This window comes from Erithacus rubecula (assembly GCF_903797595.1).
Source record: "Erithacus rubecula genome assembly, chromosome: 9".
In the NCBI taxonomy this organism is placed as follows: domain Eukaryota; kingdom Metazoa; phylum Chordata; class Aves; order Passeriformes; family Muscicapidae; genus Erithacus; species Erithacus rubecula.
Genome location: NC_136660.1, coordinates 23,007,090 through 23,020,970, shown reverse-complemented (window position 1 = coordinate 23,020,970; position 13,881 = coordinate 23,007,090). Strand labels below are relative to the sequence as shown.

General features: G+C 48.9%; 1 protein-coding gene across 6 annotated transcripts in view; it reads left to right on the top strand.

Moving 5' to 3' along the window:
- The window catches only part of NT5C2 (5'-nucleotidase, cytosolic II), a 60,319-nt gene extending 48,847 nt beyond the window's left edge, over positions 1-11,472 (top strand). For 5 of the 6 annotated variants that reach the window (XM_079312046.1, XM_079312048.1, XM_079312049.1 and 2 more), the window contains 13 exons: positions 572-663; positions 830-887; positions 2,083-2,176; positions 3,203-3,256; positions 4,373-4,456; positions 5,212-5,253; positions 6,398-6,505; positions 6,823-6,889; positions 7,489-7,659; positions 8,517-8,568; positions 8,805-8,865; positions 9,380-9,556; positions 9,769-11,472. In XM_079312046.1, coding sequence (XP_079168172.1) covers positions 572-663; positions 830-887; positions 2,083-2,176; positions 3,203-3,256; positions 4,373-4,456; positions 5,212-5,253; positions 6,398-6,505; positions 6,823-6,889; positions 7,489-7,659; positions 8,517-8,568; positions 8,805-8,865; positions 9,380-9,556; positions 9,769-10,020 — 1,312 coding nt within the window. In that variant the 3' untranslated portion in view covers positions 10,021-11,472. Of the gene's footprint in view, positions 1-571; positions 664-829; positions 888-2,082; positions 2,177-3,202; positions 4,247-4,372; positions 4,457-5,211; positions 5,254-6,397; positions 6,506-6,822; positions 6,890-7,488; positions 7,660-8,516; positions 8,569-8,804; positions 8,866-9,379; positions 9,557-9,768 lie in introns of all 6 variants that reach the window. The other variant, XM_079312051.1, reaches the window with a different exon arrangement.
- Positions 11,473-13,881: the final 2,409 nt, after the last annotated feature.

The following is a 13,881-nucleotide window of genomic DNA, read 5'->3' as shown; positions in this document are numbered from 1 at the left end:
TCAGGGGTCCCAGGGTAAGAAACCTTGTCATTGCAGGCCTCTGAGTCCTTGCATCAGGACTCCAAAATTTAGAAAAAAGCCCTTATCTGTGCACTCAAGTTCCTGTATGAGCCTAAAATGATCTTTAGTAGCTCCAGAAATTAAGGAGACCAGAATAATGATATGTGTTCAGTCATGGCCACCCTGTTGATGAATTGCCCCAAGCAAGCCTCCTGCAGCAAGCCCTGCTTGGGAGAGTGGAGAGCAGCACATGGAAAGTGGGGGAGAGTTTAAGATAAGCAAGCAATGAAAGTGCAGATGATTTAAAGCATCCTCCTAGACAGCAGCATGGGCTTAAGGGGGCATGTGGACTCTGGACCCCTCTGTGTCCCTGTGTGGGCTCTGCTCAGTTTGCTGGCTCAGCAGTGAGAGCTTTGTCCTGGCTCTGCTGGAGTCAGAGCAGCCCAGGGAACACCCCTGCATGCACTTTTGCTCTTGTGCCAACAGTGCAGTGGGGAGGTTTTGCAGGCCAGCACATTTTATCTTCATTATGTTTTGTGGTTTCACTCTTCTCCATTTTCTTTATTCTCAGGCCTGAAACACGAGAGCAATATCCAAATAAATTTATCCAGAGGGATGACACAGATAGGTTTTACATTTTGAACACATTATTCAATCTACCAGGTGAGTCTAATGTGTGCCTTTTAAGCCAGTAAAGCTTTGCTGACACTGTACTTTGCTTTTTTGTTTGGGGTTTTTTTAACATGAATTTTCTTCCTTTGGGCACTAGGTCTAAAGTTAGCTGCATGATGCTATCCTTGTCTTATAATCTCACTGTGTTTTCTTGCAGAGACCTACCTGTTGGCTTGCCTGGTGGATTTCTTTACAAACTGTGACCGGTACACGAGGTTTGTATTCCCTCCACTTTGACATGATGATGGAACAGTAAGATTGCTATTATTTTATACAAGATGGAGCACAGATGGAATACTGTTAATATATCAGTGGAGGCCTCTCAAGTGGTTTTGGTGGGTCTCCTGTAATTTTGTGGTGCTAAGTTGATCTGTGTGTACAGCAGAGGCTGGTTATGAAGGTTCCTTCACAGGGTACAGCAGTACCAACATACTGACTGACACTGGTATTTGGGGCAGTTTCTAGGGTGATTACAGGCACCATTCAGTTCATTTTGAACCTCTGTCCATTGGAGCCTGGTAACTGAAAGGCTGAATTTCCTCAGCCTGTTACCACAAGTGCTTCATGTTGTAATAAAGGACATTGCACACTTAGAGGTGAAGTGCTCAGTGTGGAATAAAAGGCTGTTTGTGCAGCATGAGCATTTAACCTGCTTTCAAAAACATATAAGCATGAAAACAAGCTGTGGTTTGAACTGGAAAATGTGATGCTGCTGTGCTACTCATCACCTCATGTGATGGGTCATCTTTGCATATATGTGAGTGGAAGGCAAAGGTTTAATGTGATTTCATCTGGGAGCAGAGGAACTGTTTATGCTGGCAATCCATCAGGTGAAGTACCTTTTCTCAGGAGAGGCATGATGATTGCTGTCATAATAAATACAGCTCTGTATAATCCTTGATTTCTTCTGATGCAAGCTGTCATGCTGTCTCAAAGATACTTCCAGACTATCTTGTAATTTTAATTCTAAGTGTTCAACATAGAAGTTCCTCCTCTCAGCAGCATTACATTTAGTTGATTTCCAGGACTCTCCCTTCTTTATTGCTGGAAAGAGGGAGAAAGAGCACCACTCTGTTTATTCCCTCAGTACCATTCATCTTCTGTTGAATGTTGCAAATGGCATTTTTGTAATTTTCTGCAGTCTTTTTATCTTGTGGGTGAGAAGTAAGAGTTACAGAAAGCTGTAGTACTGCTGTGGAGGCACAGACATTCCTGGGTAACACACAGCTCCTGTTAAACTGTAATTGTAGCCTTCTTTCAACTCTGAGCTGCAGTAAAGTAGCAGATAAAAAACCATGATGGTAAGAGGAAAACACAAACTGCAAACAGCATTTTGAGCTGTCTCACTCCTTGGTGTGTTTCTTACCTGCTGTGAGAGGCTGCTAGAATCTCTCTTCTGTCTCCTCACAGCTGTGAAACAGGGTTTAAGGATGGAGACCTCTTCATGTCCTTCAGGAGTATGTTCCAGGATGTCAGAGATGCTGTTGACTGGGTTCATTACAAGGTGACTGCTAGAACTTTGTGGGATGTGTGTGGTTGTAACTGGGTTGGAGGGGCTGGTTTGTGACTCTCAGTTCAGATGTTCTTTCTCTCCCTGCTCTGGGCAGGGGCCCTGCTTTGCCTCCTAGTGAGCAAATAATAGACTGCAGTTGTGTGGGAGTAAGTCAAGATCTCAACTGCCCTCCTAGTATGGGAACACATCTGGCTTGGCTTCCTATTCCTTTTTATTGTGCCCAGATTTCATTTTTGCACTGTAATTCATGGGGTTTAGAGCATGATGCCACAAGGGTATGTGCACTTCAAGTCCACAACTTGTACATTGTCCTAATTATTAAAGCAGTATTCTACTGCAATTCTGCCACTATTTACATTGGCACTATCCTATGTTGTCTAAAAAGTACTGGCATTAAAGAGGAAAATAGATCAGCTGTTCTCTAATTAGAGAGAAGCATTTCATCTTCTGCACACACTTGTGCACAAATTTAGAATATAATTTTGTGAGCATTAACATATGGTTAAAGACATGATTTTCTTGCTCTCCTTCATTCAAGCAGTCTGTTGGGTGGGATGGAAAATCATCACAGGAGAACTCTGCTCACAGTTGTACTTGTGGTGGTCCTTTTACCCATGCAGAAGTCAGGAATCTATTTTTCTTTCCTTATGCAGTGTTGTGTGATACATGTTGGAGTTGGCCTTTGACTAAAGCATTATGGTCAAGTGTTGGAGACAGGTCATTAACTGTCTTGTTTGGTATGGCAAAACTATTTTTTGTTTGTTTCTATTGTATTCCCTTCTGAAAGGGTTAAAATGCTGTTGAAGTGGATTATTTACCATGGTGAGGGAATCGATGGATCACAGAGTTTGTGATGGTCCCTGCTACTCAAAGCCTCTCATCTCTAGAGTCACTGGTTCAGATTCGCCCTGGTTTGTACTTTCACAGCATTTTAAAGTGTGAAAGTTGGCATTACTTTGTTGTCTCTTACATCATAAGTTTCCATGACCTCACTGGGTTCTGTTGTTTCTATTTCAGGGATCGCTTAAGGAAAAGACCCTTGAGAATCTGGAGAAGTATGTGGTGAAAGATGTAAGTGTGAAGTTACTTTACTTGTGCTATGTGACATTCAGTACTGACTAAGCAGGCAAGAAATAAACATGCTGATTTGCTTTACTAAATCACAAAACAGATAAGGCTGTGATTTCTATTGTAATAGCTAAAGACAAAGTTCAGATGCAGCCTTTATTCTGGGCCAGTGATCCACAAGATTTTGTATTAATGTGCACAGTTTTATACATAAAATATAAAAGCCAGAGGAAATGTTATCAAGGTGAGCAGACTAGCAAAGCTCACGTTGTTTCTTTCAGTGGTGAAAGCAACTGTGTTCACTGCCAGTGTTTTTTTGCCTAAGCAAACCTCTCTTTAAAAAGCATCAGTTGAGCATCTTTTTAGATACATGACAAAAAAATTACACTTAACCATGAGGGACTGAGGGAAAGATCCTGAACGACTCACCAGTGTCTAGTCTCTTGATAACTCCAAAATGTGTGTTCAGCACATCTAATTGAGCAAGCTGCAGTGGTTCCCTTACTCCTGCCACCTCTTCAGTGTGCAAGGCCCCTCTGGACCCCTTATGGAGTAAGTATTTCTGAGTTTAGATGAGCTCTCTGGTAGATTATCACTTTAAAGCAGTTAACCTTGCTTCTAGTTACACGCCTACAGAATTCTTAGGTAAGTGTCCAGTGAGGTAATCAGCTATTTTGGCAATGGACTGAGATTTCAGATTCAATAAAAACAGCCCCAGGAATAAATTCTCCCCTAATTTGAGGTTGGAATTATAATGCATTCCAACTTGTGGCTCGTGAGCTCAGATTTCACCTGCCTCTGGGCCCATTTCGGGAACGGACTTGGAGCTGGAGCAGATCGGTGGGAGCAGCACAGGGTGCCTGGCACTGTGGTTGGCAAAGGCACTGCAGCCCTGCTGAGCCCTTCCCCCTCGCCTTCCTCCCCTGGGCTGTGCTCTGGAGGGGTTCCCTGGATGGACCAGCAGCTGTCCTGGCTCTGGCCAGTGCACAACACGTGAGTTTGCTTGCTCGATGGTTTGATTTGCCTTGTTTTTGTCTGGTGGGATCATAGTTGAGTGTTTTTCCCATGATAAATGTCTGTAACTTTTGTGTGTGACTGGATGTTCCCCTTGGCTTCCAGGGAAAGCTGCCACTGCTGCTCAGCCGAATGAATGAAGTGGGGAAGGTGTTTCTCGTCACAAACAGCGACTATAAATACACAGATGTAAGTGCTGCTTGAATTGCTGGGTTGGTATATCATGGAATAAGCATCAGCCAGCCAGGCTTTTGGATTAGTTTTGATGGGACATCTTCTGGTGGAGAATTGTGTGTTTTCTAATCTATGTAGGAAGGGTTAGTGGTGGATGCAGATAAGTCTTGAGTCACCTTTTGTCATCCTGGTTCTGGCACTGAGCTAGTCTGGCACAGGCCTGGTTTAAGTCCCTCTGTGCTTCACTCAGTTCCTTAGCAATTAAAAAGCTGTAATGGAAAGTGATACTCAGTTTTGGATTTTAGCATCCTTTAAAATGCAGAGTTTCCTTTTCAAGTGAGATGATAGATGGTCTGAGTACAGAGAGGTCACCAAACCAAGATCCTGGAGAGGTCTGAGACCCAGAAAGGGCTGTCTGCTAAGCTGAGAAATAAACATGATTAGTTGCAACTCCAGGTGAATGTCAGGATGTTGGTAACACTGCTAATCTAAAGATTTATATGCTGTTTTAAAGCATTGCAAGACATCCCTGAAGCAGTGTGCAGTTTTCTGAGACAACTGTGTTATTTGATAATAACAACTACTGGTTTGATTCCTATCATTGTCCTGTTCCATTCATTTTGTCTCCAGATCATATGCTGACTTCTATGTAAAGACTAAAAATAAAGTTTCATCATCTGAAAATATGAAGTCACAGAAGTATGCTTTTATAAACTATACAAATGAATGTTTAAAACCACATATTTGAATACTTTATTTCTCTCTTTTAGAAAATTATGACTTACTTGTTTGACTTTCCACATGGACCAAAGGTATGTGAATTCTAGACTGCAGTTGCAGTAGACACTGATGTGCCTAATTATCTGTGTAGCTGGAAAGCATTTTAATCCTGCTTCATCCCCTGCATGGGATTAGTTGCTTTAATCTGGTTAAAATACACTTGCTGTTTTGTGTCCTGCTTGAATGGGATCAAAGCAAATACAATATAACAAAGAGAAAAGGGGCATCATCTGGTCTCAAATGATAATCTGTGTTAATGATAACACGATTTCAGCGATAAAACATTCCAACTGTGGCATTTTGTAGCCATATTTCTTAGAAATAATGCAGAGTGGTTTGGATGTTGTTAAAAAAAGCCATGATGGAAAGGTAATAGTTTAATAAAACAGCAGAAACGTTTATGGCTGATTGTGCCTTAATTATTGTAAGTTCTAAAGTTTTAATCATGGATTTTTTTTGTTGTTTTTCTGAGGTCAAAACTCAGCCCTGCAACTTTTGGAGAAAGGTTTATGATACAAATTTATACTGCTCTTTCAGTCTCCCAGTGAGAGGCTATCTCATGTTCTCACACTGCTTTAAAAGCAGAAGGCAGCCAAGAGGGAAATTTTGAGAGCCTAGATACTCACCACAACTGATAGCTAAAGAAGCCCCTTGCTGTGGCCTTGATCTCACAAAGTGTGGAAGCGTGGAGCAGAAAGGGCTCAGTATCCTTTGGGCAGGGCTGTGATTCAAAGCCATGCTCTGTGGGATAGAGTCCAGGCATTTTCCCACTCTTGGCAAAAGTACCAGCATGGCCTTGTAAACTGAAGCTGTGGAGCTGCGTGTGCCTGGATCTGCAGGATGCCACTGCTCCTGAAGTGACAGGGTGTCATTTACAGCACCTTTTTACATGGCAGCTGTGCCCTGACAGGGATGTTCAGTGCTGTTCTCCTGTCTCACACCATGTCCTCAGCCCCCACTGCTAGGACTGGGATAGGATGGGCTTGTGGCAGAAGGGGAATGCTTTAGGAGATGGTGCTGGCAACCCAGCCTGGTCCCATGGGAAGGATGAGCTAAGGGATTTTGCTGGACCAGCAGTGTCACAAGGTTATGGCTATGGACAGTGATGCTCCAGTTAAACTCCCTTGTGGATTTTTGTGTCATGCCTCATTCTGGGGTTTGTTTTTGCCTTTGTAGCCTGGGAGTGCCCATCGGCCATGGCAGTCCTACTTCGACCTGATCCTGGTGGATGCACGAAAACCCCTCTTCTTTGGGGAGGGCACTGTGCTGCGGCAGGTGGACACGGTGAGTGCTCAGAGGAGGGTACCTCCATGGCTGGAAGGGCTCCTGCACCTCCTCTATGGCATCTCTCAGTGACATGAGCAATGCAGTGTTTGGACAGGACCTACTCTAGAGATTGTGGGCTGGAATCTCCTCTTAGTGATTCCTGAGCTCAAGGCTTTGCTGGCTTCCCTAACATACTGCAGGTGATGGTAGGAAAGCCACCTCTGGCCTGCTTAGGAATGAGACATACAAAGAGTGATGTATCTATGGTATCAATATAGAAAAGATTCAGACCATCCATCAGCTGTTCAGCACTAACACAACACCTCCTTCCACAGGTGACTGGGAAGCTGAAGATTGGTACTTACACTGGCCCGCTGCAGCACGGCATTGTGTACTCGGGAGGTGAGGCAGGAGCTCTTCTTCTTGTGTGGAATGGCTCTGATGTGGCCTTCAGCCACTCCAGCTGTGAGAGGACTTGTGCCAGGCAAGGCTGTGCTTCCCAAGGCACATTGTTTTGTGCTCTCTGCACACTGCAGCAGAAGCTCTTCATGATCAGGGCTGCACAGTGCAGGGAAGAGATGGACCCGTTCCTCCTCAAATGTCCTTTTAATTCTTGCCAGAGAGGGTCTGGGAAATGCCTGCAGGGCCTGTGGTGGAGGGGTGGCTGCAGCTGGCCCAGTGCAGTGTCCCCAGCTGCACTTAAAGGTGCTGCCACCAGTGTGAACACGCTTGGAAGGTTCTGCCAAGCCAGGGAAGGGCAGTGGGTGGATACAGAGCTGTCTGTGAGACCCAAGGCTCCATTAGTCTCACATGGCGGGGTATGCAGCATGGCCTCTCTTGCTGCCATGCCTGTAGGGGTGTGCATAGGCAGAGCTGCTCCTGGGTGAGCTTCCAGGCAGCTGAGCAGTGTCCAGGGCAGCCACGGTCAAGGGTGGAGGTTTCTGGGAGGAAAATGCACCTGTTCTGGCTCACTGTTCTGAGCTGTGCCATTCCTCTCTCAGGCTCTTCGGACACAGTGTGTGACCTGCTGGGGGCCAAGGGGAAGGATATCTTGTACATTGGAGACCATATCTTTGGAGACATCCTCAAATCCAAGAAGCGCCAGGGCTGGCGGACCTTCCTGGTGATCCCCGAGCTGGCGCAGGAGCTGCACGTCTGGACAGACAAAAGCGGTCAGGAGCCGGGCGAGCCCCTGGCCAGGCTTTGCTCTTGCTTGTCTGATGCTGCACCCCTGAGGTCGCCAGGGCTTAGGGGTGCAGGGGAGAGATCACCCTGGCTTGCCACTTCTCCTTTTGGCCCTTTTCACTGGGTCTGGATGCTGGTGGCAGGAGCTGGGGTGCCTCTCTGTGGGCTGGTCTTGGGGTCCCAGGCCTTTGCTGTGCTCTTTCTCAGTCTATTTGTGTAATCAGCCAAGTGCTGCCTTGGCCATGGGAGAAGCTGCAGCTGGGTGGGGTTAAGTTGTTCCTCATCAGAAATCCCAGAATCTCGTCCTCTCTGCATATATGGAGCTGTGGCTTTGGCTTCTATGTTAAAAGATATCTGACATTACCTGGGTTATTCTCCCTGTAATGCCTGAGCCATGACTGCTCTCCCATCTGCAGGGAGTCCCTATTCACCAGCTGCTTCCTCCTCGTTCCTCCCACTCCCTCTGCTGCTCTGCCGCCAAAGTGCTGTGTGTTTCCCATCCTCCAGCGCTCCTGCTTTTCTCCCAGGTTTGCCCTTTGGTGTGTAAATAGGGCTGGGGGTTATGCAAGTTGCCCCATGGCTGGTTGGAAGGCTTTGGTGAGAGCTGCAAAGGTTCAGCCTCAAAAACAAAAGGGCCAACCAGAAAGCAAGCCCAAAGTTCTTCCCATGGCACAGAATGTGATTGACCCCTCTCCCTGCTCAGAGGCCATGAGATGTGTCCCTGCTCCAGTGTCCCTCTGCTGCCATGCGAGGGGAGTGGGCAGGGGAGTGGGTTCACTTTCAGTACTTTTCATTTCAACAGTTTAAACTTACCCTTCTCCCCTTTCTTTTCTGGATTTTCCAGCCCTTTTTGAAGAGCTGCAGAGTCTGGACATTTTCTTGGCCGAGCTGTACAAGTGAGTGTTCAAACAGTGACAACTTTCCTGCTGCCTCTCCCAGCTAACAGTGGCAATGACAAAACCTTGGGGTTGGGTTCATGGCACTGCTGCCGGAGCCTTGGCTCAGGCCTGAGCTCTGCCCACGAGACCCACCTTCCCCTCCAGACCAGCCTCCCTCCCCTGAGCCCCATCCCACAGCATCTGGTTCTGAAAGACTTTTCACACCATGTATTTACCTTCTCGCCTGTAACTAGGCATCTGGACAGTAGCAGCAATGAACGCCCCGACATCAGCTCCATCCAGAGACGCATTAAGGTACCAATCATCAAAATCCCTTTTCATCCTTCTGGATCCCAAAGGGCTTAACAACCCAACCCCACTGCTCAGTCCTGAAATGTTTTGCTCTGCCTTTGGGTGGGCACAGCAGGCTTGGCAAAACCATTTTGTCTCAGATCTCTGATGTCACTGGCTCTCCTGAAAGGCAGCCTGGTCTGGAATAGGGTCCCTTTCCTTATGCCCACAAACAGCACTGGCTGAGGGTGCACACTGCTGCAACATGTGGCAGTGGCACACACAGGCTCAGAGGGGCTGTAGCCAGCCCTGGGGTGCCAGCCTAGGGCAGTGCTCGCCCTGAGCCTGCTGTCACCTTCCTTTCTGTTACATGGGGCTCAGCTGTGCCCTGATGCCTTGGGATACAAGCACAGAAAGCCTTGCTGGAGATCCTTAAAGGTCTCACATAGCCCCCAGCCCTCAGGGCACTCTGCCTCAGTGTTGTGGCTCTGAGGTGCTGCCTGCCTGGCCCAGCATCTAACCTGTCCTTTCCTCACAGAAAGTGACCCACGACATGGACATGTGCTACGGGATGATGGGGAGCCTCTTCCGCAGCGGCTCTCGGCAGACGCTGTTTGCCAGCCAGGTGATGCGCTACGCCGACCTCTATGCAGCCTCCTTCATCAACCTCCTCTACTACCCCTTCAGCTACCTCTTCAGAGCCGCCCACGTGCTGGTGAGTTGCAATCCCAGGGAGGTGGCCCGGGGTCCCAGAGGTGCCCATGCTTGCGTCCATTATCAATTCCACAGGACACAACAGCACCTTGGAGGGTTTGGTGGCATTTGATGGGCCATAGACCAAATAGTCACATTCTGTGGCTTGCTCTCCAGGGAGGCAGCCTGGGAGTGGGACACCCTTGTCACCCCCCCTCTCTGTTGCACGTGCAGATGCCACACGAGTCCACAGTAGAGCACACGCACGTCGACATCAATGAGAAGGAGTCGCCGATGGCCACACGCAATCGCACCTCGGTGGATTTCAAAGATTCCGACTACAAGCGGCACCAACTGACCCGTTCCATCAGCGAGATCAAACCACCCAACCTCTTCCCCCAGGCGCCTCAGGAAATCACACATTGCCACGATGAAGATGATGATGAGGAAGAGGAAGAGGAGGAAGAAGAGGAAGAAGAGGAATAAGAAGGAAAAAAACCAAGTATTTCTGAAGATAAACCGTGACTCTAGCAGTGATCAGGAATGGATTGTTGTTGGGGCCCTTGGGGTGATGGGTTGGGGGGTGTGATTCTTGCAAAGGCACATTTTGAAAGTATTTGGAAACTTCTAACAAATTAACACTAATTAGGAGGAGACCCTTGTTTTCAGTTTTGCAGACGGTTCAAAAAGCTGATGGATTATAACTGAGTGGTGCATCCAGATTGGACTGCCCGCCTGTGCTGTCATGCTACTCCCATTACATTTTGGGATGCTGCATGTTTCTGCCTTTCCCATGATGTGTTTCATTTGGTTTTCATTTAACAGTGTCCTGTGAACGGTTTTTGGCATTCGTTACATTCTCTATGGAGACAGAAGGGATGTGCTGGGCCCTGCAGGAGACAAAATTATCCAAATCCTTTGCCTGTTAGGTTGCTGCCCTTAACCCTCTGCTCCTGGGTTACATAATGCCCCTTCCCCTGTTAGCCAGGCTGTTGCTGTGCCTTCCAGAACTCAGTTTACCTTCTGTTGGTGTAAGGTTTTCTGTGTAAGTAGTTTGACTCCTCCAGCCATCACGGATGGCAGTGAGATTCCAGTTCTTGCACATCTGCTGCCATACACTTTTCACCTTGTTACCCTCTCCCAGTGTCTCCAAGCTCTCTCACCATTGGCATGTGATGCATAATCTCCAGGGCATTTCTCAAACAGGTGAGCTGCACACTCTATTCTCAACTCCTCCAGTTTCAGCAGTAAATATTAACCCAGGAGCCTGAAGCTGCTGCTTTAGCCTTACATTAGTCACTCTGTGTTCCTCCTGACCTTTCTGTCCTCTCAACTTTTAAGTGAAGCATCCCAAAACCAACCCCAGCCACCATCTGGAGTGAAAGGGCCTTTGTGCCAGAGGGCTGCAGGCCACACGGGCCTGCCCTAAACTAGGAAACAGCAGATGCCCCAGGGCCAGCCCCAGGGTGGAGCCGTCCAGCAGCTGCCCTGGTCTTTGGTCTGGTGCGGAGCAAGCGGAGCCTCATCGCAGCCGTGGGGCAGGGCTGCGTCCCTGGCCAAGGAGGGGCACGGCTGCTGCGTGGGCACCGGGGTGTCCCAGCAGGGCAGGCAGTCCTTGTGCCTGAAAGCCAGCCCAGGGAAGGCACAGAGCTGGCACACAGCTGGGCAGCAGTGCCCTGTGGCTTTCCTCTGAGTCACGGGTGCAGCCTCCCTTACTCCAGCCTCTGCCGTTCGCTGCAAAGGGATTACAACGAGGGCCCTCTTGTAATGAATTTGACTGTTGTTTCAGTACCATAAACTCATTTAATTTTTTTCATTTTAAAGTATCTTAGTAGAGAATAAGAGAAGAAAAACCACACCACCAACATCTGAGCAGGAAAATGCTGCTCTAGTGGCAGTTGTTCAAGTCAATAAATGATGATGTTTCTAAGAAATGCCTGGTGCTCTGTGGTGTATTGCTGAGATGAGGGCTGTGCTGGAGTTGGTGGGAAGAGGTAGGACTGGTCTGTGGGGTCCCAGCAGAATGGGTGTCTGGGGAACAGTGGGAGCATCTTTGGGAACTGTTGATTGAAGCACTGAGGAGCAGTGGCAGTGGATCTTGCTGTAAGGGCACACCTGGTTCTCACATTGCTCCAGGAAGCAATGGTGTGGCATGAGGATCATTAACCACCATCTGCATCAGCCAGGAAAGCATGGGGAGGGCAAAGAAACATTTTGTCTTGGGCACAGAGAGAGGAGGGGCTTTTTCATGGTAGGAAGAGGAACATCCCTGCACTGCCACTGTCTCCAACATTGTGTCTTGCCAGGGCTGTTTCCCACAGACGCTACCAGGGGCCACTTCCTGCCCCTCTGCCCCTGCAGGACACATGGCCAGGGTGGCAGCAGGGCACAGCACAGCCTGTCCCCTCCAGGAGCTGCAAACCTGCTTAAATAGACAAGAACACCCAGGGAAGGCCAGTGCTGCCACACAGCCACACAAGGCTGTGCCTGGCTAAGACAGGCAGCCCCAGCACTGCTGAGCTCAACCCTCCCCTACAAACAAACTCCTCATGTCAACCAAACCAGCACTGAGGAGATCCCCCATCAGCACCAACACAAAAGGATATTCAGTCCCAGGGCCCAAAGTGCCAGATAGAAAAGCAATATTAAATGGCAACAGCTGGTGGCCAACACTTGACACTTAAGGGATTGCTGAAAACTCCAGAGCACTGAGTCCTTGACACCTCAGTTTTGGGGTCTGGAGAGGAGCTAACATGTACCCACAGTGAGGCTGGCTGCAGGAAGGGTTCCAGGGAGCTGTTCCCGAGCCCTTTCACCAAAGGCCGTGCTGGCCTCAGCTATGTTTAAACTTTGTTTCTCCAAGTATAGCTCTTGAATTTTTTAAGCTTTAGCTCAGCAGCTGGGGGAGGCATGTGGCTGTGGAAAGGGAAGTCTGGGGAGCTCCGTGCATTCCTCCTTCCCAATCGGTCACCACAAATAGCTCACTCCCAGCCTAGGGCTATTTCTGACTGAGATGGGGAGAAGAATCTTCAAGGCTGGAGCAATGGAAAGTATTTGACCCTCACTTCATGGTGGGAAAATGTTGGACAAAGCCTGACAGACACACAGGCCTTGTACTATCCTCTCCATCCTGTGCTGGCTCCACCATGAAGTTGTGGATGGACCAAGAGCCAGGGTGAAGCTTCTTGCCCCGGCTGGCACTGGGGACATGGTCACAGCTCAGGTTTCCAGCCCACACCTTCCTCAGCCCAAGGCTGACCTGCACCAGATGCTGCTTCCCAGCAGTTGGTGGCCTGGCAGTGCCTGTGTCTCCAGTCACTCTGCAGAGCCTCAGGGAAAGCTCCTGCTGCTCTCTGTAACCTGTCCCCCATCCCAAGGACAGACATGCTTGGCTTTGCCCACCAGCAGTATTCTCTCCTGCAGCAAAAGCCTTGTGGAAGCAAGACAAGCATGGGGGAAACAGGCCTCACCCCCTGCCCCGAGCTCTCACTGGGATTTTGGGTTTCTCCCACTTTCCCCAGCACCTCACATCCACCTTTCCAGCTCCACAAAGCCTGAGGGGGCTCACAGGGGCTGCAGGAACCAAGCTCTTGGCACAGCCCTGCAGACACCAGGGCTGGGCACTGCCACTTCTGAGCATTCACAGCCATCAGAGCTGCTCCCAGCTCCTCTTTATGCACCTCCTCACCCCAGAGCAAGGCCCAGCTGGGTATCAGGATATGCCTGACTGTGATGGAGGGTGCAGAGCTCTGTGCCAGTCCCTGAGCAGCAGCCATTCCAAACTCTGGCCTGGAGCCCCAGCACAGCAAACATGGATGAAGAAATCTGTAACTGCAGAGCCACTGGTCCACCCTGGCCCTGCAGGACACATCCCCCTAGGACAGCAGCCCTGTGGAGCCTGGCCATGGCAGGAGGTACTGCTGGAGAATCGAGGACACAGAGCCCTGGGAACAGTTCTGGGCACTGCTGCCACAGCAGCTGGACCTAGCAGCCAAAAACTATCCCAGCTCCCTGAAGGGATCTGCTCTCTTACACCCTCCCTTCCAGAAGTCCTGAGCTCTCTCTATCCTGCTTCTCCTTCCCACTGCTCATTACCACCAGACCCAGCCCCTAAGTTGGCCTCCACATTAATTCTATTTATGTGACACTTACAACATCCCACCATCCTCCACCTGCTGCCAGGGACAGGCACACACAGGGAGCAGGAGTCCTCAAGGACCTGCCACTCTCTCTGTTCTGCTGATACATCATGAAGGAGCAAGATCCAGATGAATGGGGCCATCCTGTAGCACAAAAGCAGGGACAGAGGCTGCACTGGGTGCAGCAAAAATCCCCAGGCTTGAGCAG